Source organism: Pollicipes pollicipes, unplaced genomic scaffold, assembly GCF_011947565.3.
Source record: "Pollicipes pollicipes isolate AB1234 unplaced genomic scaffold, Ppol_2.1 Scaffold_7261;HRSCAF=8764_pilon_pilon_pilon, whole genome shotgun sequence".
NCBI lineage: Eukaryota > Metazoa > Arthropoda > Thecostraca > Pollicipedomorpha > Pollicipedidae > Pollicipes > Pollicipes pollicipes.
In genome coordinates, this window is record NW_023597054.1 from 18,959,090 (window position 1) to 18,984,083 (window position 24,994).

The following is a 24,994-nucleotide window of genomic DNA, read 5'->3' on the forward strand; positions in this document are numbered from 1 at the left end:
CCCGTATGGCTGTGACCACAGATGTCAGCCAATATGCCTCTTTCACCGATTGTGGACCCCTGGGACAATACGGGCACCTATTTCGGCTGGAGACCACTGCATCGAATAATAGACTCCGTGTTGTTCTGAGCCCTAGGGACCCCATTTCTCTAGCAGGAACGAGACCGAGGCCTGCGATTTACATTGGGCAAGCCCCTACAACAATGAGTGGTTTTGGACGGTCAGCCCCCTAGAGTCTCCACCAGGGGGTACTGTGACGGAAGGAGTTCCGAGTCGGTCAGGAGTGACCCGGGGCCCCTGCGGAGCCCTTCGCCCCGGTTTAGCCAACGACCCGTTGGCCAAACATGGGTTTCTGTGCCAGTTGTTCGACCACCTGTGGTTATCAGGGATCTTGTTGCACCAATGAGGGCTCTTGCGCCTATCCCGGGCCAAATGCCCAGGTCAGAAGCCACCAGATGGCTTTCCACGCCAGGGAGGGCACCAACGTAGGATGTATATCTGTGATGGCCTCCGGGCGAACTCACCAGGCGAACCCGCCTCCATGTCGCCAGAATGACAACCGATAGACACGCCGGGCTTGGACGGAATGGTCTTTAAACAATTTCCCGGAAGGGTAGTGTGCACCTAACTTTTCACTAATAAGTTCTGACTTGTAGAGCGTGGAGTCCTATTCCTAGGCATTAGAAACTACGCCTCCGTCCCATATGTAGAGCTCAAGTTAGAATTTGTTCCCCTTAGAAGTGAAGCAAGCTGGCATCATCGTGCCATGCCCATAAACCATGAATCCACGCACAATTAACGGCGCCGTCGTTGAAATTCGAACCCGGGCCTACCGCGTGCGAGATCAGACGCTAACCATCTATCCACCGTGGATGCAGGCCGGTGGTTAGTAAGATGAAATCAGAAAAGAACTGGCTCAGGGTGGGTTTATGGATCTCGTGGTCGTCTCATACCTGTAACTGAACCGACTTTTCGCGCGGGATTGTGCATGTCTGCACTTGCCTCCCTCCAAGACTGGCAGTCCGCGTACGCCTGGCGCTTACAACCACCTGAATTTTTTTGGAGCGTGCATAAGCCCAGTGCGTAGCCACCCTCCATTTTGGACGGTGTATAAGCCCGGTGCGTAGCCACCCTCCATTTTGGAGGGTGCGTTTTGGAGCCTGGTGCGTAAGTGCGCTCCGTTTTGGAGGGTGTATACGCCCAGCCTTTTGAAAAAATATTTTAAAATTATGTCGGCATCTGATGTTATGTTATGCTTGGTGTGATTTTATTTTGCTAACGTTTGTCAATACTTTCGTTTTGTCGTAAGTAGCTCAAAGTTTATATTTTTGGTTTCCGCCAGTCTTTTAAATTTTTTGATCATTACTATTTGTCCTAGTCACCAGATTTGCCGCACTCCATCTGCTCCGTCATCGCAAGTTCCGCGTCGTCATTGTTCCGGAGCCGAAGTTGGGTTCGTGTGGTCGCCGGTTAGAAGCGCTCTGACTCGGGTTGTAAGAGAACGTGTCTTTTACTGCCAGAACGGAGATTTTGAAAAGCTCAGATAATCCCTTTCGATCCTGATTTACAGTGTCGAAGTTGTTCTTCGAGTGGATATCTACCCGAACTGAACATGGCGGAGGGCAAAAAGTAAGTTGGTCTTTGTTAAGCTTACAGTTATTGCAGTGATGGGTTTACAGATATAAGATTAATTCTATGATTTATTTAAGGGTTTCTGTGAAGAAGTGTTCGAGAGAATTTGAATTTTGACTCCTCCATGTTTGCCAAAATCACTCAATATGCAGCAACATACCCAGACATTCTTGACCCAAATGTTCAGTTCTGTCTAATAACTAACTTTGTGCCAACACCATTGTGCAGGGATATGCTGGATGTAGATATTTGTTTAACACCATCTTTCAGGGAAGCTCAAACAGGCTAGGCAGCAATTGCTGTTGAAGTTTCTTAATCAAGTTGTTTTCTTCATATTGAGCCCAAAATATTTGCATTGAATGACTTTGTTGATTAGAGCCCACTTCAAAGTGTGTGTTGCTTTACCCCTGACTTCACCATCCAATTCATGAAATTCCAGTTCAACTGCTCAAATCTGTGGCCTAAGTTAAATGTTCCATAACAGACTGCATTGTTTGTTCTTCTGTCTCACCTTGTTCGACATGTAGCTCGGCCACTGCCAACTTGCTCAGGGCATCCCATCTGACAGGGAGTGAAAGGGGTAAATCTGTGACAGGCACAGCAATGAGCTAAGTGCTTTAGGACAGATAAACAGGAATATTTTTACACTATAAGATAACAAGGCTAAAGAAGGGAAGTTTGTACCTATAGTGTAGAGAAAAGACATTGTATTCTTAATAAAGCAGCACTGTGCACAAGGGAAGATCCAGGGCACTAAATGGATCAGTCAGATGTTTGGAGCAGGTCCTATCCTGTCACAAATAGGATGAGCAACTTGTATGATTGGGTGGGAGGGGGGGGGGGAGGGTGGTTGATGGGTGGCTGCCAAAGTTTTCCTGATGATCTTATTTGCATTTCCTGACTATGAATTACTTCCACAGCTATTTTGAGATGTTTCAGAATCAGGCTCATTATGCCATCCAACATTTAGTGTTTATTTGTACCACAACTTGCAGCATCTCAAACTGCATCAAACATTTTGCAATGAGCTTGTAGTGCAACAACATAAGCTCATGGTTTAAAGCAGTCACCTTGACCACTGGTCTATGTGGTGTGCGGCTGTTAGTGGCTAGTTAATCTGCTTATAGTGTATGGCAGAAGCTGATTTGAACAAATAGCCTTGTGCTGGTGCTCTCTTTTTGTCTGACAGCTTCAATTGAGTTACTTGATTTCTGGTCATAAGGGCAGTGTGGGCAGCTGCACACAGGACAGGGCAAAATAGTGTGACAGAGATCAAGATGACTATGATTCAAATGTGTAGCATATGACCTTTGGGCCACCATTGACATTGTGAGTTGTTGTTTCTTTTGTCACACTGTATTGCATTTTCTTTTTCTTCTGACCCCTGTCATGGTTTAATCACCACCCCGAGGTACTCTGATGATGATACAACATTATATCAGCTACCCAATGTAGGAATTCCTAAAAAAAACAAAAGCCTCCCAAGTATTGATGTTGGTCTAAACCCTGTGTTATCAAGCAATAAGATCTTGTTAAAATCTTCCATGTTTCAGGCTTTGCCATGGCCCTTTCCAAAGGAAGCGTAAGTCAGGCAAACAATGACACATTTCTCGACTTTGAAACATGTTAACACAATGTTTCTGATGGTTGCTTGTTTTTGTGAATGGTCTTTGATGCAAAGGAAGCAACATTTTACGTTTTTTATAAAAATTGGCCATATTTTGGACCTTGGTCCATGAACTGGCATTTTGCCCTTCCCATGGCAGTATTCTGGATCCACCTTTGACTGTGGCTGAGCCAGTTGGCCCATGACTCCTGTATCATATCATGATGTGATATAAAAACCTGTGCTCCTTTGCCATAAGAAATTCTGAGGTCAAACCATCAGAGAAGCAGATTGGGCTGTCATGACTGGCAGGCTCAGGTCAAGCACAAGTGCTATGAAACAAAGGCTTGGGACCCAAACTTACTCAGCACAAGCATTTTGATTTTTTTAAAGAAGGTATATGACATCAGACCTTTTTACCCATACATTTCACCAGGTAGGTTCATCATGATCATAAGAATGCTTGTTTTAAAAACAAGATGAAATGGAATGGAACACAGATGAGGAAGGTGCAAAAGGAAATGCTTAAATCAAAGAACCTTGTCTGAAATGTTAAACTAGAAATGTCAAGATGCCACTTCCACCTCAGTATAGCTCACTGAAGGGCATAGCTTAACTGGATGGTCAGCCACCACATGCCCCGCTGGGGATGCCATGACCAGGTTTATCCCATAGTGAACAGGATATTTAGTTGTGATTGAAGCTCAATGATATCTAGGCTAAGCACATTATTTTGGAACTATTATGCCACCTTTTAATGGTCAGTGCCCTGTGCTTTACAGGTTTTATGTGTTGTCTTGTGCCATGTTTTTGATAGCATCAATACCTGTCTTTTCTGTGTTCTAATCTCAGAATGTGAGATATCTCATTTGCTTGAGATCATGCTCTATCTGCCATGTGGGTGGTTGTCTGGATAAAGCAGCCACATGGGATAAATGCAAAGCTCTTAATTTGGTTTTGCTTTGTTCATAAAAGCTCATGACTGGTGACATACAATGATGTGAAAATGGATTTCATCAAATTTGATACCTTGAAATAGGCAAGAAGTGTTTTGAATGAAAGAAAATAAATAATTAAATGATTATAATGATAGTTATAATCATTGACTTGTAAAGTAAGCAAGCATCCTATATTGACCTAGAATAGGAGCATTCTAATTGTGATGGCTTCAAAAATAAATGAAGAACTGTCCACTTACATTGAGCCATATACAAGTTAATGGCTTGGTCTGTCAGATTGCACTACATGTATCATCATAGCTCATGTTTTGATGTGTTGTTATGTGAAATAGTGTCGCAAAAGACTCACAATTAATGGGCTATCAGCTGTGTCAAATTCCACAGGTCTCCCATTTTGTTGTGTGTGGTCTTAATAATGCCAGTTGGGTTTAGCATCCATTCCTGTGTGCTTGTAAAGGCTGAGCATCAGGTATTCAAACCATGGTGACGAAAGATACCTAACTTGATAGGGATAACATATATATTGTACTGATAAGTCACATTGTGGTCTGATGCATGTCAGCTGCTTCTTTGCCTTCTTGACTCATGGTGCAAAACATTCTGTCACCTTCCTGCACACCAGCTCAGCACATGACAGCCATATTTTTAGTTATCTTGAAGACATACGATTTCATGCCATATATCGAACAAAACCTTATCTCTCCGCTTTTTCAGACAACTGTTAGATAAAAAGTAGGTTATGGATGCCATGTAACCAATGTAGTCAGTGCACCCCAAAGCCCAAATCATCATCATCATCATCATCACCTTCCTGCACAGTGGCTGCATTATATCTGGCATTAAACTGAATGAGCAGTTGACAGTAGAAATCATATTTATGAATTATCTTGAAAATGGGGCTCTGATTGCACAAAGGGAAAGGCATCCATGTGATCATAAGCTGAACTAATGGCATGAAGCACCCTACAATTGTATAACAGGGCACCAGCACTACAAATTTCACCCAGGTGGGTGTGAGTGATGTAGACCCAACTTAATGTCACAGGCTTCTGGCTCCGCAGCAGCCTCCACATGCACACCATTTTGTTGACTGATAATTAATTGTCCTTTAACTTTGAACCCTAGCATTCTGGCCTACCCAGCCATTTTGCCAAGAGCCTTAATGGACATCTGGCTGGAGGCATGAACCACCAGCCAGGAGTGCAATAGCGGGGAAAAAATGTTGACATCCTGCTGATCAAGTGGCTGGATATGGCCACATTATGTGCCCTTGAACAATACACCAACTTATAAACTAGAAGATATTGTCTTAAGGCTGATCAGACGTCTTTTTTATGATGCGTTGCTGTGGTAGTAAGCTTGCTGAATGGAATGACTACCAATTTTGTGAAATGGTGCCTTTGGGACAGACCTAGTCAAAATTTGACACTCTTGGGAGGGGGGGGGGGGGGCAAGTATCACTTTGCGATATTGGAAATGTGGATTGACAGCATTTAAGCGTGCTCATATAAGAGCGCACCTGATGTATCTAGCAGCAGTCACGACAAAACAGGCGCCCGGTTCATGACGGGTTGCCATGTCATTGTCAACAAAGCCTAGGTGGAAGTAGCTCCCTTTTCATAGAGGACTATGCCTGTAATATTCGGTGACGCTTGTCACGGAAAATAGGCACCCTCTTTGCGAAAGGGCTCTTGTGTGGGGTTGGGCTGAACTGAGAATGGCTGATAGATGCTTTTGTAATGCCCTGTAAAGGGTCCCCCTGTGAGAGTGATCGGATCTACGGACTTGCCCTGCGCTCGGCCGTGCTGGGCGCGGTTTTGTAGGCCTGCACACACGACTGGTGTGTGTCGTATTCCTTCAGACAGTTTCTTGTAAGACTGATGTCAATGACAATTGCATTTACAACCTGTCATTAATTAATTGAAAGATTGCTGGTATCCCAGCACGGGTAAATATCGTGTCTCGCGCCTCACGTCTTGTGTGCTGGTATGTAAAGGAATCTTTAAAATACAGAACACTACATTTTATCTTTATCATAAGCCAGATCTGCAGTTCCATCCTTCATCTTTGCCTCGATGCGGGCCAAATTTGGAGCATTGCGCAAAGTGCCGAGTGGTCCTCGTAGACGGCCACCCACACGAGGCCTCACGGATTGTGAGGATACGTGGCATGAATACAAAAATATGAAATATTGCACGAGACTGGCATGCGCCTGGCGCAAGTACACACGCGCGCCGCCTGCCTCCTTGCTGCACCTGAGCAGACGGTGCCCATACCCGCTGCAGCGCTGACACCTACCTGGCGCCGTCCGCAGCGCCGACGACCTGGCCACGGCCATCCTGAAGAAGAAGGAGCGCCCCAACCGGCTGCTGGTGGACGAGGCTGCCAGTGACGACAACTCGGTGGTGGCGCTGTCGCAGACCAAGATGGACGAGCTGCAGCTGTTCCGCGGCGACACTGTCCTGCTCAAGGGCAAGAAGCGCAAGGAGACGGTCTGCATCGTGCTCGCCGACGACACGGTCGCCAACGATAAGGTCAGCACGGGGTCCGCGGCACGCGGTGGGAACCGAGCGAGGGCACACGGTCTTAACGAGGGACCTGCTGTCTTCGGTCCTCTTCAGCGTGCAGACCGTATATGCATACTTTACACATGCAGCATGGCGTGGGTGCCATACATTGAGCATGGATGGCGCAGAGTGCCGGTTGAGATCTTTTGCTAGTCGTTCAAGGGCATTGTTTTGGCAAAAGGAGGTGACGATGAACATCCATCACGCCACCCTGTGTCATTGCAGCGGGCCGACTGTGGCGCCGCCATGCGAGCGTGATATCCAAAATGCTTGCCGTTCTCGCGTTACGCAGAGGAACGGTTCTGTCAGACACGATTTCCTTCAAAGTGCACTAAATACATCACGGTATTTAGATAAAGATAAACACTAATGATTTGTTATCGTCGGGTATACCACTAGCAGAATCCTCCTTTTATTCCGCCGCTGCCTTGAGGCTGATGAAAAATTCTGCAGTTGTTATTCAGCGATACTGGGCCCAGGAGCCGGGCATTGTTTGACGCAGCCAGTCGAAAGGGTCACGTGACGGGCAGTCAGGGTGGATCCACGTGGCAAGGCTAACCTGTTGCAGTGTGGTGGGACTCGAAGAGAGGCTGTCCTGGGCGCCGTCTGACGAACAGCGCCAGAGACAGACTTTCCGGTGGTTGAAGCCGCATTGGGATGGTAGATGGGTTACATTGGTGCAGGGAGGCTTGGGATACGTGTAACAAGCATTAAGCAAATGATGTGTAGTCTGATGTCAAAACCCTATGGTGGAATCCACTTGTGGTCAATTATAAACATCCAGAGACGCAGAGAATGCATTGATATCGGTGGCGCGTACGGCAGTTGGCGCAGTCGGACGTGCCTGGCTTGTCATGCCTTTATTTCTAAGCCAAGATAACGGGTCAATCGAGGATTGAACGCTGTTGGCATATGACAACTTGGAGGACGTCCACTTTCCTATGCCCTTTTGTACATATCGCAAGTGCTTTTGGTCTGAAAGCGAATATTAGCGAATTCCGTTAACATGTTATTTGTCGTCTTGCCAGGTGCGCATGAACCGGGTGGTGCGCAACAACCTTCGAGTTCGACTGGGCGATGTCGTCTCCATTCAGCCCTGTCCGGACGTCAAATATGGGAAACGAGTCCATATTCTGCCCATAGATGACACTGTTGAAGGACTGACTGGGTAAGCACGGCAATCTGTAGCCGTTTTTTGTTATTATCCATGTGGACAACGTGCTCGCGCCAGGTCTCAGATCAGGTGGCCGTTTTGTGGTCAGTGAAACGCCTTGACGTGCACGTAATGAAGTATGCGTTGTCATTTGTCATGTCATTATAGTTTGTGTGGTGTGTCGACCACATGTACATTGTCATGACATGAACAACGAGACTTGTCGTCGCGGAGGGCGTGCCCTGTCCCCCCGACGTGTCACTGTTGATTTCATCTCCGCCCCGTTCCCCGTTCCCCGTCCAACACGCGACATCTGGGCTGACTGCCGCCTCGCCGCCGCCAGGAACCTGTTCGACGTGTATCTGAAACAGTACTTCCTGGAGGCGTACCGCCCGATCCACAAGGGCGACCTGTTCCTGGTGCGCGGCGGACTGCGCGCAGTCGAATTCAAGGTGGTCGACACGGACCCGCAGCCGTACTGCATCGTGGCGCCCGACACGGTCATCCACTGCGAGGGCGAGCCTATTCGCCGCGAGGTGAGCCGCCCAGCCGCCGAACACCGCCGGGGTCGGATGTAGTCGCTGGCATCGGGGTGCAGTCGATGAGGGGACGGTGGCGCTGGGGTGAGGGTGCAGTCTCCCACACGTTGGCATTGGTGACGAGGGGTAGTCTTTGGAGGGGCGCTGGGGTCGGGGAGTGCAGGTGTTGTCCTTCATGTGCTGCTGGTAGTGTGTGTGTGTGGGGGGGGGGGGGGGGGGGGGGTGACTGCGCTTGGAGCTGAGGTCGGCGAGAAAAGTAGGCATGGTGTAGTTAGGGTTGGGGATAATAACCACGTCTGAGGGCCGCTGGTGGCAGGTAGTGCAGTGTCTAGTGGCGCTGGCGTCGAGAGGTGCAGCCGCGGAGCGGCCTGGGGTCCGGGAGTGCAGTCAGCCCATTGGTTCTAGGTCCGGGAGTGGTCCGCCTAGCGGGTTGGGGTTTGGGGACGTGGGGTCCGGGAAACACACCTTGCAAAATGACGTTGCAATCCGGTAGTTAGTCCACTTGTTATAAACAATAATTTCCCTGGTCTCCTGCTTTTCAAGGCATTGTTGCTTGGAGTAAGCTGGAGGGGGATTGAATATGCTCACGCCGACCAAATTCAATCTTTATTTTACCAGGAGATACTGGTGGGCTGGGTTATCAAGCAAACATTGATCATTTAGGCAAAACAAAACGTTTAAAGTTGTGCTCATGGCCACGAGTGTCAGCATAAGAAATCCAAAATCAAATTGTTCGTATATGTCTGGCAGTGACGCTGTGTGGTCGGGGAGAGTAGGCCGAAGAGTGGCGATGTAATCGGGAAGGTCGTCCACCAAGTGGCGCTGGCGTTCGGGAGTGTGGTCCACCGAGTGGCTCCAGGGTTCGGGAGTGTAGTCCACCGAGTGGCTCTGGGGTTCGGAAGTGTAGTTCACTGAGTGGCGCTGGGGTTCGGGGAATGTAGTTCTCCCAAACCCTCGCATCCATGCGCGGGTTTGGGAGGAGTGGCTGCAGGTTGGCGCTGCCAGATATGGGATAAGTCGCACAGCTTATAGCAAGATAATGAAGCCGGAGCTACCAGAAATGATAAGAACAGATCTGCCGCTGATGTATTTTTAGAACGTCTCGTGGCAGGATCTGTAACGGTAGAACAACTATCTTTTTTATTGACATGGGAGAAGCGAGGGGGTAATAAATGGGTATTATCTGAGGAAGTGAAACCTAATAGGGCTCTGGTTGTGCGGTTGTTAATATGCAGATCGTTGTTTATATAACATGCGCGGGACGTGGTTTGTTTGCGTACGGTGCCCGCTCTTCCCGCCAGGATGCCAGGCGGGCGAGGCCATGCAGTTCTGGCGGCTGTATGCGTCGTAGAGCCTCTGTAGCGGCGACGAATGGACCATGATGTCCCTTAGGCTCACACGAATGGGCCTCGTATTTGGTCATGTTGGTCTTTCGTCAGACTTATCAATAGATGATATTGATAATTCATAAGGAAGCTCAAGATCAGTGTTATACACACATACACACACACACACACACACACACACACGCCCGCACGCCCGCACGCCCGCCCTCACGCACGCACGCACGCACGCACGCACGCACGCACGCACGCACGCACGCACGCACGCGCGCACGCACGCGCGCACTCACGCGCGCACGCACGCGCGCACGCACGCGCGCACGCACGCGCGCACGCACGCGCGCACGCTACGCGCGCACGCACGCGCGCACGCACACGCGCACGCACAGAGAGAGGGAGAGAGAGAGAGAGAGAGAGAGAGAGAGAGAGATGAGAGAGGAGAGAGGAGAGAGAGAGAGAGAGAGAGAGAGGAGAGAGAGAGAGAGAGAGAGAGAGAGAGAGAGAGAGAGAGAGAGAGAGAGAGAGAGAGAGAGAGAGAGAGAGAGAGAGGGAGAGAGAGAGAGAGAGAGAGAGAGAGAGAGCCAGTGAAATGAAAAATGAAATGAGAAAATGAAAAATGAGAAAATGAAATGAAAATGAGAATGAGAGGAACCAAATGAAAATGAGAGTACACGAGCAAGATTACGAATCACAGAACATATTTGAAACTTTACGAGGAGCGTACCTGGCCATCACTGCATTGGTCTACGTTTGCGCTGTGAGCTACTTAGGTTCGGCTATGAACATACGGTTCAGTTGATTGCGTAAACGTCTATGATTTTCACCGCCCCATCTCTCCGGTTTGGATGCTAGCAGTAAGAACCTGTGTTGTGGCCGTTTCTTAAGAGTACGGGTGGATCGTCCGTCTTCTGGTGCATTTGTATTGGTACATTCGGGTGCACATATATTGTACATATATATTGTCACTCGTCAGACAGTGGGGTTAGACGGTACATGCGCCCGAGCTGTGGAGGTGGTTTGTATTTGACTGCTCCGGTTGTTTGGACCTGACGCACGTCCGAAAAATGCACGAACTCGACGGATCCATTAATTTCTCTGGAGCGTACATGGATTACTGTATGGATTACGCTCTTTTTCGCAAGGCGTTTTCCTTTTTGGCAGAATAATTTAATGACTCCGAGTAATTACATCCACGAGCTGTCAGATCTGGACCAGGTGTTGACTCGTGCTTGGCTTTTGAAAACATGAGAAAACTTTTGCAAGTTTTCTCATGTTTACTCTCTACTTAAACCGAACGTGGCAGGGTCCACTTTTGCCATATTGCAATTCTCGAGGATCACTTGCAACGCAGGGTGCCGCTTGTGGAAAATTACACAGAGCAACTGTCAGTGGTTGCAAAGATCTCGGATATAAAGTGGGCGACGGTCAAATAGGTCCGCTCACGCAAATTTTTTCTTGACTGCACGACCCTCTCTTACGGTCTCTGTCGTAATGAGAACTCTGCATAATGTGCACACTGTCGTAATGAGAACTCTGCATAATGTGCACACGGCACTTGTCATACTGTTATTACTGCGGAGTGTACCCATGTGTGGAGGCTGAGTCCTCATGAGTATCTGTCTTCCCTCTTTTGGCTCACGAAAAGAGTTGGCAAAATCATGGACCATGTACTTAACTTGGCTGCTTGACTTGGGTGCGCTGCGAAATGATCACGTCGATGTCTAACTCAACCTTGGATGCTGTGTGGCCCAGGAGGAGGAGGAGGCGCTGAACGAAGTCGGCTATGACGACATCGGAGGATGTAGGAAGCAGCTGGCCCAGATTAAGGAGATGGTCGAGCTCCCGCTCAGACACCCCAGCCTGTTCAAGGTACGTCCGTCGTGGCGGCGTTGACGGAGCAGCGTCCCGGCCGGTGGTCTGATACTCTGTGTGCGGTGTATGACGTTCTCCTCAGTCCTGGCCGTTGCATAACTGCGCGTTTAGATTCACTGAGCTTCGCTGTGTTTGCAGCGCGTTGCGTTTTCTTTTTGGAATGTGCACAGATGGGCGCTGCGTGACCTACAGCAGTCGATGCGCCCTAGAACCCCAAATCATCATCAACCTGGAATGTGCACAGTTTGGTGAAATAACAACGATATATGATAGTTATAGTGGTATAAAAGTTCGTGTCATTAGTTTCGTTTGTTGTTTATGTTGATTTTGATATTCTCGGCGGTAAAGTCAATTATATGTGAATTGTCTGTCGTGTGGGGTACTTCTGGTTCGCCGTATGTTGCGGGACAAGTGGAGTATTTCTGGGCAAATGTGCTGTACCCGTTATCCAGTGGTGCGAAATGCGGTTCGATGGCTGTCGCATTGTTTGGCCCGACAGATAGAAAAGGTCAACTGGCAAATGGATAGCGAGGGCCAGGCCCGTGGCGACTGTGCCACAGCAAGGGGGCGGGGGCAGAGGACGCTTAACTCTTCGCAGCTCCGTCTGACAAAAGAGCGTACACCAATTTTGCCGTGGAATGATAACGGCACAATTTAATATTTGGGTGCAGTACAAACCCAAGGGTTGGTAACAAGTACCAAGCAGTTTGCACCCAGCGCTACCCGTGCAAGGTATTCAGAATTACCACGATTACTTAGTGTATTGCATTTCTAAAAAGATTACAAGTTACATAGCTAAGAGATGTGCTTTACGTGAGGAACGTTTCTGTTGGCATGGTCACTTCCATTGGATGAGGCAACGGAACGATGCGGGATCATTTTTGGTAATGCGTGAAGATTACCAGTGGCCTTTTCCTCACGGGAATTGGACTTCAGAACTAACGATGAATGGTATGTTTTGTCAGGGAAAAAGCTACTGCTGGAGCGCTAAATGGATGTTGCCTGACTTTGTTCCGAGAACTTGGAAAATCTCACAAACTCAAAAATAACGAAAACGATCTGCCGCATTTGGCATCAGTGTCTTACTCTGGTAGCAGCGTGGGGCAAAACGTCGCACCAGGACGTTCGCTCTGAATTTCAACCGTCTGCGTTCATTGCAAATGTAGCGGTAAAGAGGTGAGCTATGAATAAATAGCAGGCCAAACTACGCATGTACAAAGTCACCCCATCCAGTGGCAGCACAAACTCGTCTACTTCAGTAGATGTGCCTGTTTAAAAGGGGCAATATTTAGTCATAGCTCTTGACTAAATCAGCATGCTGCATTCATTCGCTTGATGGTCCCGGATTGCCCGGATGCGGTTGAGATTGCCAGTGATGAAAAATGTATCTCGAAAGTGACGTAGATGTGTCAGCCAGACGAAGGTTTCAGCGTCGCCGAACATCACCGGTATTCTCAACTCAGCCACCGTTTTCTTTGGTGCAAAGACGCGGACTATGTAGCCATGCTTGTCATGTGAAACTTGCTTGTACCAAACTCGCAGAAAACCCCATACTTTCCAGGGCTGTATACGGTATCTTAACCCGTCACCATGCGAAAACCAACAACAGTAACAATGCCCAGCTGACCTAAGGCTCTCCGTCGGGAACCGAACCCGAAATCTCCCATGTGAAAGTCAGTGGCTTCCGCCTGTGTTTTAATCTGCGGGAACATAAATGTTGGTCCTAAGGTGCATGCCGTCATTGGGGCTTTACGACGCACTCATCCGCTCAGGCTATATGGCGCCGCCTGCCTCTCACCCTGACAGGAAGGGCGAGCACTGCGGGGAATCGAACCCATTGCCTCTTGTCTCCTAAAGCGCATGAATGCCAATGACTTGTGGTCGGCAAGCAGGAACTATAATTTTTCTCGGCGACTCCTACTAATAGAGTGAGCTGTCGTCGGTAAGTACCTGTCGTTTGTCCGTTCCCGAGGCTCGCGATGGCTGGGACATATGCGCCGCCACATTCACTCTGGTTGTCGCGCCAGATTCGGTGTTGTGGGGATCATTGCTTAGCGCAGAATCTTTAATGTAATTGTAAGTGAAAATTGGGTGCTGATGGAAAATGTGCCACGAGGTAGGATTCGTGTTCGTTCGGCTCCTGTATGGTACTGTGCACATGACGCTCGTAGTTTCTACTTCTAACGCGGCAGTGACAAAGGCACACTACGGTGTTTTGTTCTGGGCGGATGCACACACCACTGTGTATCCGTTCCATCAAAGTGGCAGTGCTTCCTTCATGAGTTGAAAGAGTGTGATGCAAGTGTCCTGTAACCTGCAACAACTCATGACGTGGATTTTTGTGAGTGTGTGTGTGCGTGTACCAGGTAGGATGATTTGCCCGCTGAAAATATAACTATCGAATGAAATGTACAAGGTACGCCGCCTGAATCGTACTTGGGAGGATATAATAACCTGCCGTAACGATTATTCTTTGTGGAAAACATGCGACATGAGATTTTCTCCGGGGAGAGAGATCATTATCAGCCTCCCAGTAGACGGCGACGGCCCTCCCGCAGACGTCACAGACGCTCCCGGACGTCGTCCGTCGATACGGCATGGACGCAGCAAGCTATTGATACCAGCAAGCATTCATGGGACCGTAGCCCGAGCAAAGCTGAGCTGCGAGGGCCGCTACCGAGCGCGGTCCGGCGCGGACGCCGCTGGCGGGGTGTCAACGAGCAGCGGGCGCGGCGCCGATGGTGGGGCCGCCCTGCCGCGCCACCTTTGACGTCCCGCTCCGTCCCTCAGGCGATCGGTGTGAAGCCGCCGCGAGGCATCCTGCTGTACGGGCCGCCCGGTACCGGCAAGACTCTGATCGCGCGCGCCGTGGCCAACGAGACGGGCGCGTTCTTCTTCCTCATCAACGGTAGGTGTCGGACGCCGCTTCGCGCTCGTGCAAGGGTGATGGAAGGTAGCACTCGGCATTATGAGTTGGAGGTTACTGAAAATAATGGACCTTAGGTGTCCCAGGAGGTACTGAATAAATGGCGCGACTGAGCAAGCGCTGGTTATATTCACAAAGGTGTTTGTTTTTAGTCGTGTCAATATAAGCAACACTTGCTCAATAACGTTTAACCAGTACCTACCTCCCAACATACTTCGGCTCAGATGCTGTCAGCATAAAGAGCCTTCGTCTCATAATGGAGTACGGCGAGCTCAGTGCCTCTCCTTCTTGTATGGGAAATGCTCGGACGGGACAAAGCTCTGGCATGGTTCAAAAGACCAGCCTCAACCACTGGCATCTGACTCAAACTGGCTGTGATTGACAATGTACAACACTTACGCCGCTGCCAAAGTGCTGTCATTGCTTTACCACAAGCCGTTTGAGGCTTGTTCCATCCTGTTGGTATTGTTCACTGTATCATACCATTCTTCGTCACATTCTGCAATGGTGAGTTCAGGGTTGCCAACTGGACCGTATTTATTTCTAATGTCTACCCAGTTTGGCCTTAATCGTTCATGGCGGTGAGCTCCCTACAGGCGTGCCAGTCATTTTGGTCCTTTTGGTTTCAGGGGTAAAGTTGGCTTCGATCTATGGTTGTATGTTATTTCACTGACCTGTAATTGTTGCATGGTATCGAACCTTGTAATGCTGATCATACGTTCGACCACATTTTCACATTCACACATTTGGGGCATCGGATCGCATTTGTGCCGTCGAAGCCTTTGGGGGTGGCATAGTAGCTGGGCTGTCTAATACTGTATGCATTTTAAACAGAAAAGGCCGAGAAGGTAATTGCTTGAGACTTAGTTACACAAGAGCGCGTTTCATATGCGGAACAGTTCCGATCATTCGGGCTGGTACGAGAAACATAGGTAGAAACATAAAACGTAAGTCGACCATTTTCTTTTACTTTGGCGACGGCTGAAGAAGCGCATTCTAAAGAAACTGGCGGCTGGCTTTGATTCGAAGGTAGCCGTGAACGTACAATGATTGATCAAGACGCAATTTTCGACCAAGTACCCGGATGTCATCGCACGCACTACCTGCAGCGAGGAAATATATTTATGGCTCGGGCTGGACATATAGGCACCCAATTAGTGCAAGGACAGTCGTCTGAGCCCTCGGTGGTTCGTGACATCACTAGCGTCTTGGGTAGAGAGACCCATGGTGTTGCCAACGAACTAATAATAAGCTCCGCCGCGATCCTCGGCGGGTGGCGCTGTGCGGTGAAAAGATGGAGGAAGCACATTTTACCACGTGTCATAACGTTTGGACGGGGCCGCCAGCGTCATGATCACCCGCTGGCCTGGTGAAGGCGGCCTAGTATAGAGAGCTTGTGACTGGCGACGCCTAGCTAGGGACACACAGACCCATGAGAGTTTGAGGGGCGCGGTGCACTGCGGACGTATAAGCATTCCATGCGGCTGCCAGCGTCCACGGCGGTCGCACCGGCGGGAGTGCCCGTCGGGCTCAGCGTCAGCTGGGATTCGAACCTTGGTTTTCACGTGAAAGGTCGGAGCAGCGCCATTGCAGCCGTTTCGTTTCCCATGCTCCTAGGAGGTCATAACCTTTGCTGCATTCGTTTTTCGCCAAACCAAAATGTGAAAATTGCCGCTAACCGATCGGAGCCTGATAAATCGAATAGTACTACGGTATATTTGTGTGTAGGACATATACTACTGAAAGGTAATGAAGCATTCGCAGCATGGTCCAACAACATCGAAAAGATCCTTTGCACAAGCCTAACATACCCTTCGCCGGACAAAGTTGCCGCAGTCCTCCTCTCCCGGGTCTTCTCACATCCTGTTTGAATCACAAAACGTGCGATGCTTAAGTTTGCGGCATCGAGTTTTCAAGCGAATGAGAAATGACGCCCATGAAAATCTACAGCCGCCAACAGCAAACGTTCATTCGAATATGATTAATTATTGCCAAGTTTAACTTTTTATCCTCCCAGAACCAGCTGCTTTGTAGCGCCAGAATAGCACAGTGCAGTAACCGGCGGCTAATCAGCTAGAGTCGCGTGGTCAAAATGGTCATTCGAACTCAGCTGCAGCTATGGTCATAAGATCCTCTTGCAAGTAACTTTGTCATTGGCAAAGTGGCGCAGCGCTGTGACGTTAGCTAACTAGCATAGAGGTTAGTTGGGTGCGAGGTTAGCAGCTAGGCTTGAGGTTGTCGGCCACTGCACTACATCGTTGGGTGGCAGATGCGTCATAAACGTTGTTATGGACAGTGATTTCTGAGCCTTGGTCTCATTGTTAACACTCTATGTGCGAAGATCCCGTCATGAAAACGGCCGTGATTGTGTGACGTATGGTAAGCTGAGGTCTGGGTATAATGAAATAATGAGCGGTGTGACATGCTGCCTGAGTGTCCGTTACATTTATTTATGTGTATTATTTATTAATGTCCGTTACATTTACATTATATTATCTAACACAAGGAACGTGCCATGGCTGCGGCTAAACCTGGGCTGGTAGGTCAGGTGTTCCTACGCCAGCCTTGTAGCGTGATCTGAGGTGAATATACGGTGCAGTTCCCCCTTACAGGTTGTAAGGTTCTTCACCTCTCGCTGGTATTGTCGCACTAGGCGCAAAATGACCTTGGCCTTTGGCGCGTTGTTAAGCTCAATCATCGTCAAGGTAACTATTGGCAATGTGGATGTATGAAGGTCACTTGTTCATTCAATCTGTCGTGATGTTATACTCAAGTTATGTCTGGATTTCGCTTGTAGATGCTTAAGTGACTGACTGCTATACGTTGAGGACTGCGCGTGACCATTTGCTACACCGCTCTCACTTCCAGAACAAAGCCCCATGTAGACCATGAGCCATGCAGGCCAGCGCGGATTCTCAGGGAATCGCACGGAGCCTGTAGATATAACACGGCTCAGTGTCCTACAGGCACCGTAACGATCTTGCGCGCCCGCCGCAGGGCCCGAGATCATGAGCAAGCTGGCCGGCGAGTCGGAGAGCAACCTGCGCAAGGCGTTCGAGGAGGCCGAGAAGAATTCACCGGCCATCATCTTCATCGACGAGCTGGACGCCATCGCGCCAAAGCGCGAGAAGACGCACGGCGAGGTGGAGCGGCGCATCGTCTCGCAGCTGCTGACGCTGATGGACGGGCTCAAGCAGCGCGCGCACGTCATCGTCATGGCGGCCACCAACCGGCCCAACTCGATCGACCCGGCGCTGCGCCGCTTCGGCCGCTTCGACCGCGAGGTGGACATCGGCATCCCGGACGCCACCGGCCGGCTGGAGGTGCTGCGCATCCACACCAAGAACATGAAGCTGGGCGAGGACGTGGACCTGGAGCAGGTGGCCGCCGAGAGCCACGGCCACGTGGGCGCCGATCTGGCGGCGCTCTGCTCGGAGGCGGCGCTGCAGCAGATCCGCGAGAAGATGGACCTTATCGACCTGGAGGACGACCAGATTGACGCCGAGGTGCTCGGCTCGCTGGCCGTCACCATGGAGAACTTCAGGGTGAGTGGGCGTCGCGCAGCGCGGGCGCGGCTGGGGACAGAGCGGAAGTGGACGCCTACGGTCGCGGTTACCGTCGTTATTTTCGGTTTTACTTTCGTGGTTCATTGCGCCCGCTTGCCGCTGTGTCGGTCTCGATGAGATGGCGTCAGCTGTTGGCAACAAAACACGCTATCTGAAAAGGCACCTGTGGTTGGTTGTTATTTATTAGATGCATTGTTTTTGTCTCGAGAAGGACTGGATGATGTTTGGGTTTCCTCGCGCATGCGTTACAGCCGGAATTGTCCACTTCGGAATTTGTGTGATTCGAACCGCGGTTTTCTAATCGCGAGTCCAGTGTTTTACCAACTTGGTTACCCGGCGGGGACACGTCAGGACAGGTCAGTTGGTAGAGCAGTGTATTCGGTAATCAGAAGACCTCGGTTCCAATCCCAGAACTGAGAGGCGAAAATGGCGGATGTGGTGTATGCATGGCTGAAAGCCAAACATCATCCAGCCCTTCTCAGGACCCATTTACGCCTGCCACGGCTTGAGAGTTGGATGGCCTGAACGTTTTGTACATAGTAACACCAGACGAGGACGATGGTCCAAACAGTTGTCCCATCCGTGGTGCTTATGCCTCGTCTCAATCCTCCCATAAGATTCAATGCTGTTCTTTTGTCAATATGTGACCTGCTGACTGGTTTTCCCCGTGACTGCATGCGTACTCCTTTTGCCACTGCTCCTGCTACGCTGCGGTGCGTGTGCCACGGTTTTCGATTCACGTCGGTCTCCGTTTCAGTTCGCCATGGGCAAGAGCACACCGAGCGCTCTGCGCGAGACGGTGGTGGAGGTGCCCAACGTGTCCTGGGACGACATTGGCGGCCTGCAGAACGTGAAGAAGGAGCTACAGGAGCTGGTGCAGTACCCGGTGGAGCACCCGGAGAAGTTCCTCAAGTTTGGCATGACGCCGTCGCGTGGTGTGCTGTTCTACGGGCCGCCCGGCTGCGGCAAAACGCTGCTGGCCAAGGCCATCGCCAACGAGTGCCAGGCCAACTTCATCTCGATCAAGGGGCCCGAGCTGCTGACCATGTGGTTCGGCGAGTCGGAGGCGAACGTGCGCGACGTGTTCGACAAGGCCCGTGCCGCCGCGCCCTGCGTGCTCTTCTTCGACGAGCTGGACTCGATCGCCAAGGCGCGCGGCGGCAACCTGGGCGATGCCGGCGGCGCCGCCGACCGCGTCATCAACCAGGTGCTCACTGAAATGGACGGCATGGGCTCCAAGAAGAACGTGTTCATCATCGGCGCCACCAACCGGCCAGGTGAGTGCGCTCTCGCGGGCCGGGAGGGCGAGCCGGGCGCGCTGCTGACGGGACGTGTCGACAGGGGCGCCGGCGAGCCCGCCGCCGCCCGCCCGCCGGCGCCGGTGTTGTCCCGGCGGCGCTGGCGGGCCTGTCTGTGAGCGAATGGGCGCCTGTGCGTCGTGGACGGCGGTGCGACAGGCCGGCCGGTCGGTGGCGTGTGTGTGTGTAACCTACGGCATGTTTCACTCCTCCAGACATCATCGACCCGGCCATCCTGCGTCCGGGCCGGCTGGACCAGCTTATCTACATTCCGCTGCCCGACGACAAGTCGCGCATCTCCATCCTGAAGGCCAACCTGCGCAAGTCGCCCATCGCCAAGGTCAGCGCCGTTCACCGACGCGCTGTTCGCCGGGCGGGCGGACGGTCAGCGCTGTGGGCCCGACCGTGGGTGCCGAACACCTCCGATATTGTGCTTGACGTTGACCGTGGCGTGATCCCGCATGGGTGGCCACAGCCTGTCAGTTACCGCACCGTGTGCGGCCCACTGGCCCCTCAATAGTTGTGTAATGCCCCGCTTACAGCTCACTGGGCTGACATCGATGACATATGACAAGGACTATTGACACCTTCATGCAAGTATTGTGTATCGTGTTGATCTGTTTTTGTTGGGGTGAATACGTGCAGTGACATTCAGGAGTTCGACCACGGGGTGGGAGTAAGCCCCTACTATTTTCCGGTGTAAATGACCGATTCACCAGGTTCAAGCGGGCATTTCGCCGACTGTTTTACCCTTTGATCCAGTTGATCCAGATCCAGTTGGTTCGTTTAGCGGTGTGATCCAGGATATACGCGACTGGGACTTGCTACTCATCTTCCATTTCTGTCCGAAATCCACCTCGCACACCTCCTGGCGCTGCGTCTGAAATGGGGGTAACGCGTCAGTGAAACGAACCCATCGGTTGCTTGGTGTTTTGTGTAATGTGTTTCGTAGAGCCACTGCACGAGCGGGGTTTACATTACGGTTGATGTAGCATATCACCCCACGTCCCTGAGGACAAAATTACGGCAGGTTGATGCTAGATGGGCCAGTTCAGAAGCAGGTCCAAAATAATGATGCATTTCAGGGACTCCGTTACGCTTGAAGCCCCGCTACTAAGCCTGATGCCTATGAAACGGGGCAAAGAAACCCGTTGGGGACTATTTCATGTGTTGGATTAATCCATTCATCTATTTATTTTCATAATATTATATGATGCTTATGATATTTTCATGAGATTTGTTGGAAAATGGCCTGAATTCCGTGACTTCGTTGCAATGCATGTTGGGAAAATTGTGTTTTATGAGCCGACTAAACCGTTCAGACGGGTTTTGGAAGTGCTGGGTCAGCTTTTTGAACTCATTGACTTCGCAGTTGGTTTGTAAGCGGACGAAGGAAGTGCGGAAGTCGGGATCTTGTTCGTGCATGGTTACCCAAGGCGCCACTGTCCTTAAATCTGACGCGCGTGGACTGCACTGCTGATGAACGATGCTGGCTTGAAGAAATCGTACCGTTTGACGTGTCAGCCGCCCCTTGACTCAGGCATGACTTGTGGAAGCAGCATTGTCGCATTTAGCAGTGACTGTGGGCGAAGGGCAGTTGGCGACACTTTTGATTTAAGTAATACAAGCATTTGGTTGTGAATTTCATGTCCTAATTCAGAAGCCATGGTCAGTCGATTTTGGGCGGCTGCCGTGTTACGGATTTGGGTTCAGAGGAAGTGATTTTGACTTAATTGTGCCAGCAGTTATTCGGCTTGCTCTGCAATAAATTACTGTTTTCATGAAATATATTTATATTTATTTATATCATAAATAAATATATGAATAAATATAGTAAATATGAATAGATGTATTGTATTTGTAGTATATTATATTATGTTATATTATATATGTATATATCGTATCTATCTATGTATGTATCTATGTATCTATCTATCTATCTATCTATCTATCTATCTATCTATCTATCTATCTATCTCTCTATCTCTCTATCTCTCTATCTATCTATCTATCTGTCTATCTGTCTATCTATCTATCTCTATCTCTATCTGTATCTCTATCTCTATCTCTATCCCTATCCCTATCTCTATCTCTATCTCTGTCTCTGTCTCTGTCTCTATCTCTATCTCTATCTCTGTCTCTGTCTCTGTCTCTGTCTCTATCTCTATCTCTATCTCTATCTCTATCTCTATCTCTATCTCTATCTCTATCTCTATCTCTATCTCTATCTCTATCTCTATCTCTATCTCTATCTCTATCTCTATCTCTATCTCTATCTCTATCTATATCTCTATCTCTACTCTATCTCTATCTCCTATCTCTATCTCTATCTCTATCTCATCTCTATCTCATCTCTATCTCTATCTCTATCTCTATCTCTATCTCTATCTCTATCTCTATCTCTATCTCTATCTCTATCTCTATCTCTTCTCTATCTCTATCTCTATCTCTATCTCTATCTCTATCTCTATCTCTCTCTATCTCTATCTCTATCTCTATCTCTATCTCTATCTCTATCTCTATCTCTATCTCTATCTCTATCTCTATCTCATCTCTATCTCTCTCTATCTCTATCTCTATCTCTCTCTCTATCTATCTCTCTCTATCTCTATCTCTATCTCTCTCTCTATCTCTATCTCTATCTCTATCTTATCTCTATCTCTATCTCTATCTCTATCTCTTCTCATCTCTATCTCTATCTCTATCCTATCTCTATCTATCTATCTCTATCTCTATCTATCTCTATCTCTATCTCTTCTCTATCTCTATCTCTATCTCTATCTCTATCTCTATCTCTATCTCTATCTCTATCTCTTCTCTATCTCTATCTCTATCTCTATCTCTATCTCTATCTCTCTTCTCTCTCTCTCTATCTCTCTCTCTCTCTCTCTCTCTCTCTCTCTCTCTCTCTCTCTCTCTCTCTCTCTCTCTCTCCTCTCTCTCTCTCCTCTCTCTCTCTCTCTCTCTCTCTCTCTCTCTCTCTCTCTCGCTCTCGCTCTCTCATTAATTTCATTTTGTTCCACTGTTCCTTTGGTTTGCAGCCCCTTTAACGCAACTCGTAAAGGTCTTCCATCATGCCAAGACACGTGTGTCCATCAGCGTACCTTTGCATACCTTCGCGACATCCCGCTGTAGTGAAAGGGCAGAAGGATAACCATTTTGGCACCATGAGTCCCCGAGTTCCCCATACGTTTTCCATTTCTCGCCGGGGCAAATCACTCCAGTGTTCGGGCCGGGGGCTGGAATACTTGCGGAGTTTGCGCTCGTAGGCCCACCGAGCACAAACCCCGGGGCAGTTTCCCATCGCTGTCTGCGTAGTTAATCGCAGTTCGCTGCGCGGACACGCTTATCTCAGGCTTGGCACGCGTCTTGAATACGCTGGTCGTGGGCGTCGCTCGCTTATGAAATAGTGGGCGCGCGGCCCTGCCTTCCGGGTGGTGCGCGGGTGTGACGGGCGCCGGCGGCTGACGTGCGCCGCCCGGCCGCAGGATGTGGACCTCGACTACATGGCCAAGATGACGCACGGCTTCTCGGGCGCCGACTTGACCGAGATCTGCCAGCGCGCCTGCAAGCTGGCCATCCGGCAGGCCATCGAACAGGACATCGCGCGCGAGCGCCAGCGCCTGCAGAACCCCGACATGGATATGGAGGTGCGCACCCGCCGGCGGCCAGCCGAGCTCGGGCGCGGGCCTCCGCCGCCGGCCGGCTCTGTTGGGTGGTGTGGGACGATCGGCGTTCGGTGTTGGGTCGAGGCGCCAGTGGACGATGAGGTGACATGTCATGAATGTTGTTTATGAACTTTGTAGGTCGGGAAGGCCTGAGGTTTTTGTTGTTATTTTTTGTTTAGTAACCTTGGATGATGAAACTGCCAACATGTATACGTTCCAACGGTTGCGTGATGCTCCGTCTGCCGAGTACGTTGTGACATGTTACAGGTGGTTGTTTTCACCATAGCAATTCCCGACATGATAAATATCCATGACGTAAGAGAATCGTTTGTAGTGTTGTATGCTTATGCGCTAGCCCATGGGGTGTGATACGAACGACCCAGATTGTCCTGGTACTGACCTGACTTGCCTTCAGATGGATGAGGAGGACCCGGTGCCGGAGATCACGCGGGCGCACTTCGAGGAGGCCATGAAGTTCGCGCGCCGCTCAGTCTCCGACAATGACATCCGGAAGTACGAGATGTTCTCACAGACGCTGCAGCAGTCGCGGGGCTTCGGCCAGAACTTCAGGTGGGTGACCGACATTCCTGCAGCCTGCTCCGGGGGGGGGGGGGGGGGAGGGGGCAGCTCGGTCCTGTGAGGAAAGATGCTCTGGCAATGCCCCTTCCATGGTAGGCCTGGCGTGGATGTGTTCTTATGTTTGTTGGAATTGTTCGCTATCTGCTTCCGTGTTTTCAGTATTTGGTGGTCATTTGTTCTTGTTGGCATTAACGCATGTGCTCGATGTTGTATGAGATAGGCCTCAGGTGAGGGTACGGTAATAACACGCGAGTCTAAAACGCCACCCCAAATTTATGCGCTTTGTGGAATACCCTGTCGTCTCAATGTCCCTCGCCCCATCGATCTCTACTTTTCGCGGTGGTAGAGGTTGTGCCGGCCAGTGCCGCCGCGGCGGCCGACTCGCCCGGTCGGCGGGCGGGCCGATGTGTGGTGCACCGCTGACGCTGTCGTGCTCCGACAGGTTCCCGAGCAGCCAGGGCGGCAGCTCGCAGCCGCAGGGGGGCGGCGCCGGCCAGGGCTCGGGCGCCAACTTCCAGGACGAGGGCGAGGACGACTTGTACGGCTAGGCGGGGGACGCGCCCTGCTTGCCGCGGCAGCGCGGCCGACAGCATCCTTCGATAATCGAGCGCTGCGTCCTGGAGCGAGTACACAGTTCAGTTGGCCTACCCGCGCTGAGAGAACTGACAGGCGTAACTTATTTGCGGTCAGTACAAGCAAGTTGGTTTGTTGTGCACCTCGAATAAACCGTTGCACAAAATCGGATTTTCTGCAGCTGGAAGACCACCTGTGTACTGGACTGCTGTGATGACCTGTGGCCGCCCGCCGTCCGGCTGTTTAGGGCGGCGTGGCGGAAAATAAAAACGATACAGAACGAGGTGTGGACCAGAACAGCGTTTTGCGACTTAGATGGGTCTTCAATAAATCGACAATACTGAGCGGCTTCGTCTCCGGTTCATGGCCACTTGTGTCGCATGTGGAACATGAAATGTGACCTGTGTACTTGTGTTCTTGTTTACCTATTAAGTGTGATTAAGAGTTACTGGGCAGTCACGTAGCCAGATCAAACTACCAGACAGGCCGCCAGCGTCCCAACAAAAAAGTGGATGTAGGTGCAACGCGATCCGTTCAGAGCTGAAACAACTTGGTCCAATACAGCGCTTAGCCAGTGCTGATTTTGAGTGAGTTTTTCGAGGCTTAAGCAAGCTAAAGCGTTTGACGGGGAAAGAGAAGGTACGATGATACCATTAGATGCTACTGGGTGGTGGGTGCGCGCCCGGACACATGAGATGCGACATGAAGGCAAA

At 50.2% G+C, this 24,994-nt stretch overlaps 1 protein-coding gene across 1 annotated transcript; it reads left to right on the forward strand.

Annotated features, from left to right (window-relative positions):
• The first annotated feature begins 1,419 nt into the window (after positions 1-1,419).
• On the forward strand, positions 1,420-24,626 carry TER94 (Transitional endoplasmic reticulum ATPase TER94). The gene is made up of 12 exons (XM_037235784.1): positions 1,420-1,629; positions 6,512-6,731; positions 7,793-7,932; positions 8,261-8,453; positions 11,552-11,668; positions 14,462-14,579; positions 17,595-18,142; positions 18,921-19,440; positions 19,677-19,801; positions 22,950-23,111; positions 23,545-23,699; positions 24,151-24,626. Exons 1-12 carry the CDS (start codon positions 1,613-1,615, stop codon positions 24,254-24,256), a joined length of 2,421 nt encoding a protein of 806 aa, XP_037091679.1. The 5' UTR covers positions 1,420-1,612; the 3' UTR covers positions 24,257-24,626.
• Positions 24,627-24,994: the final 368 nt, after the last annotated feature.

Bases quoted from the DNA above. Each gene is read 5' to 3' on its own strand.
- TER94 (XM_037235784.1), top strand. The intron at 23,112-23,544 runs GTGCGCACCCGC...ACTTGCCTTCAG, and splicing joins ACCCCGACATGGATATGGAG to ATGGATGAGGAGGACCCGGT. The intron at 23,700-24,150 runs GTGGGTGACCGA...GTGCTCCGACAG, and splicing joins GGCTTCGGCCAGAACTTCAG to GTTCCCGAGCAGCCAGGGCG.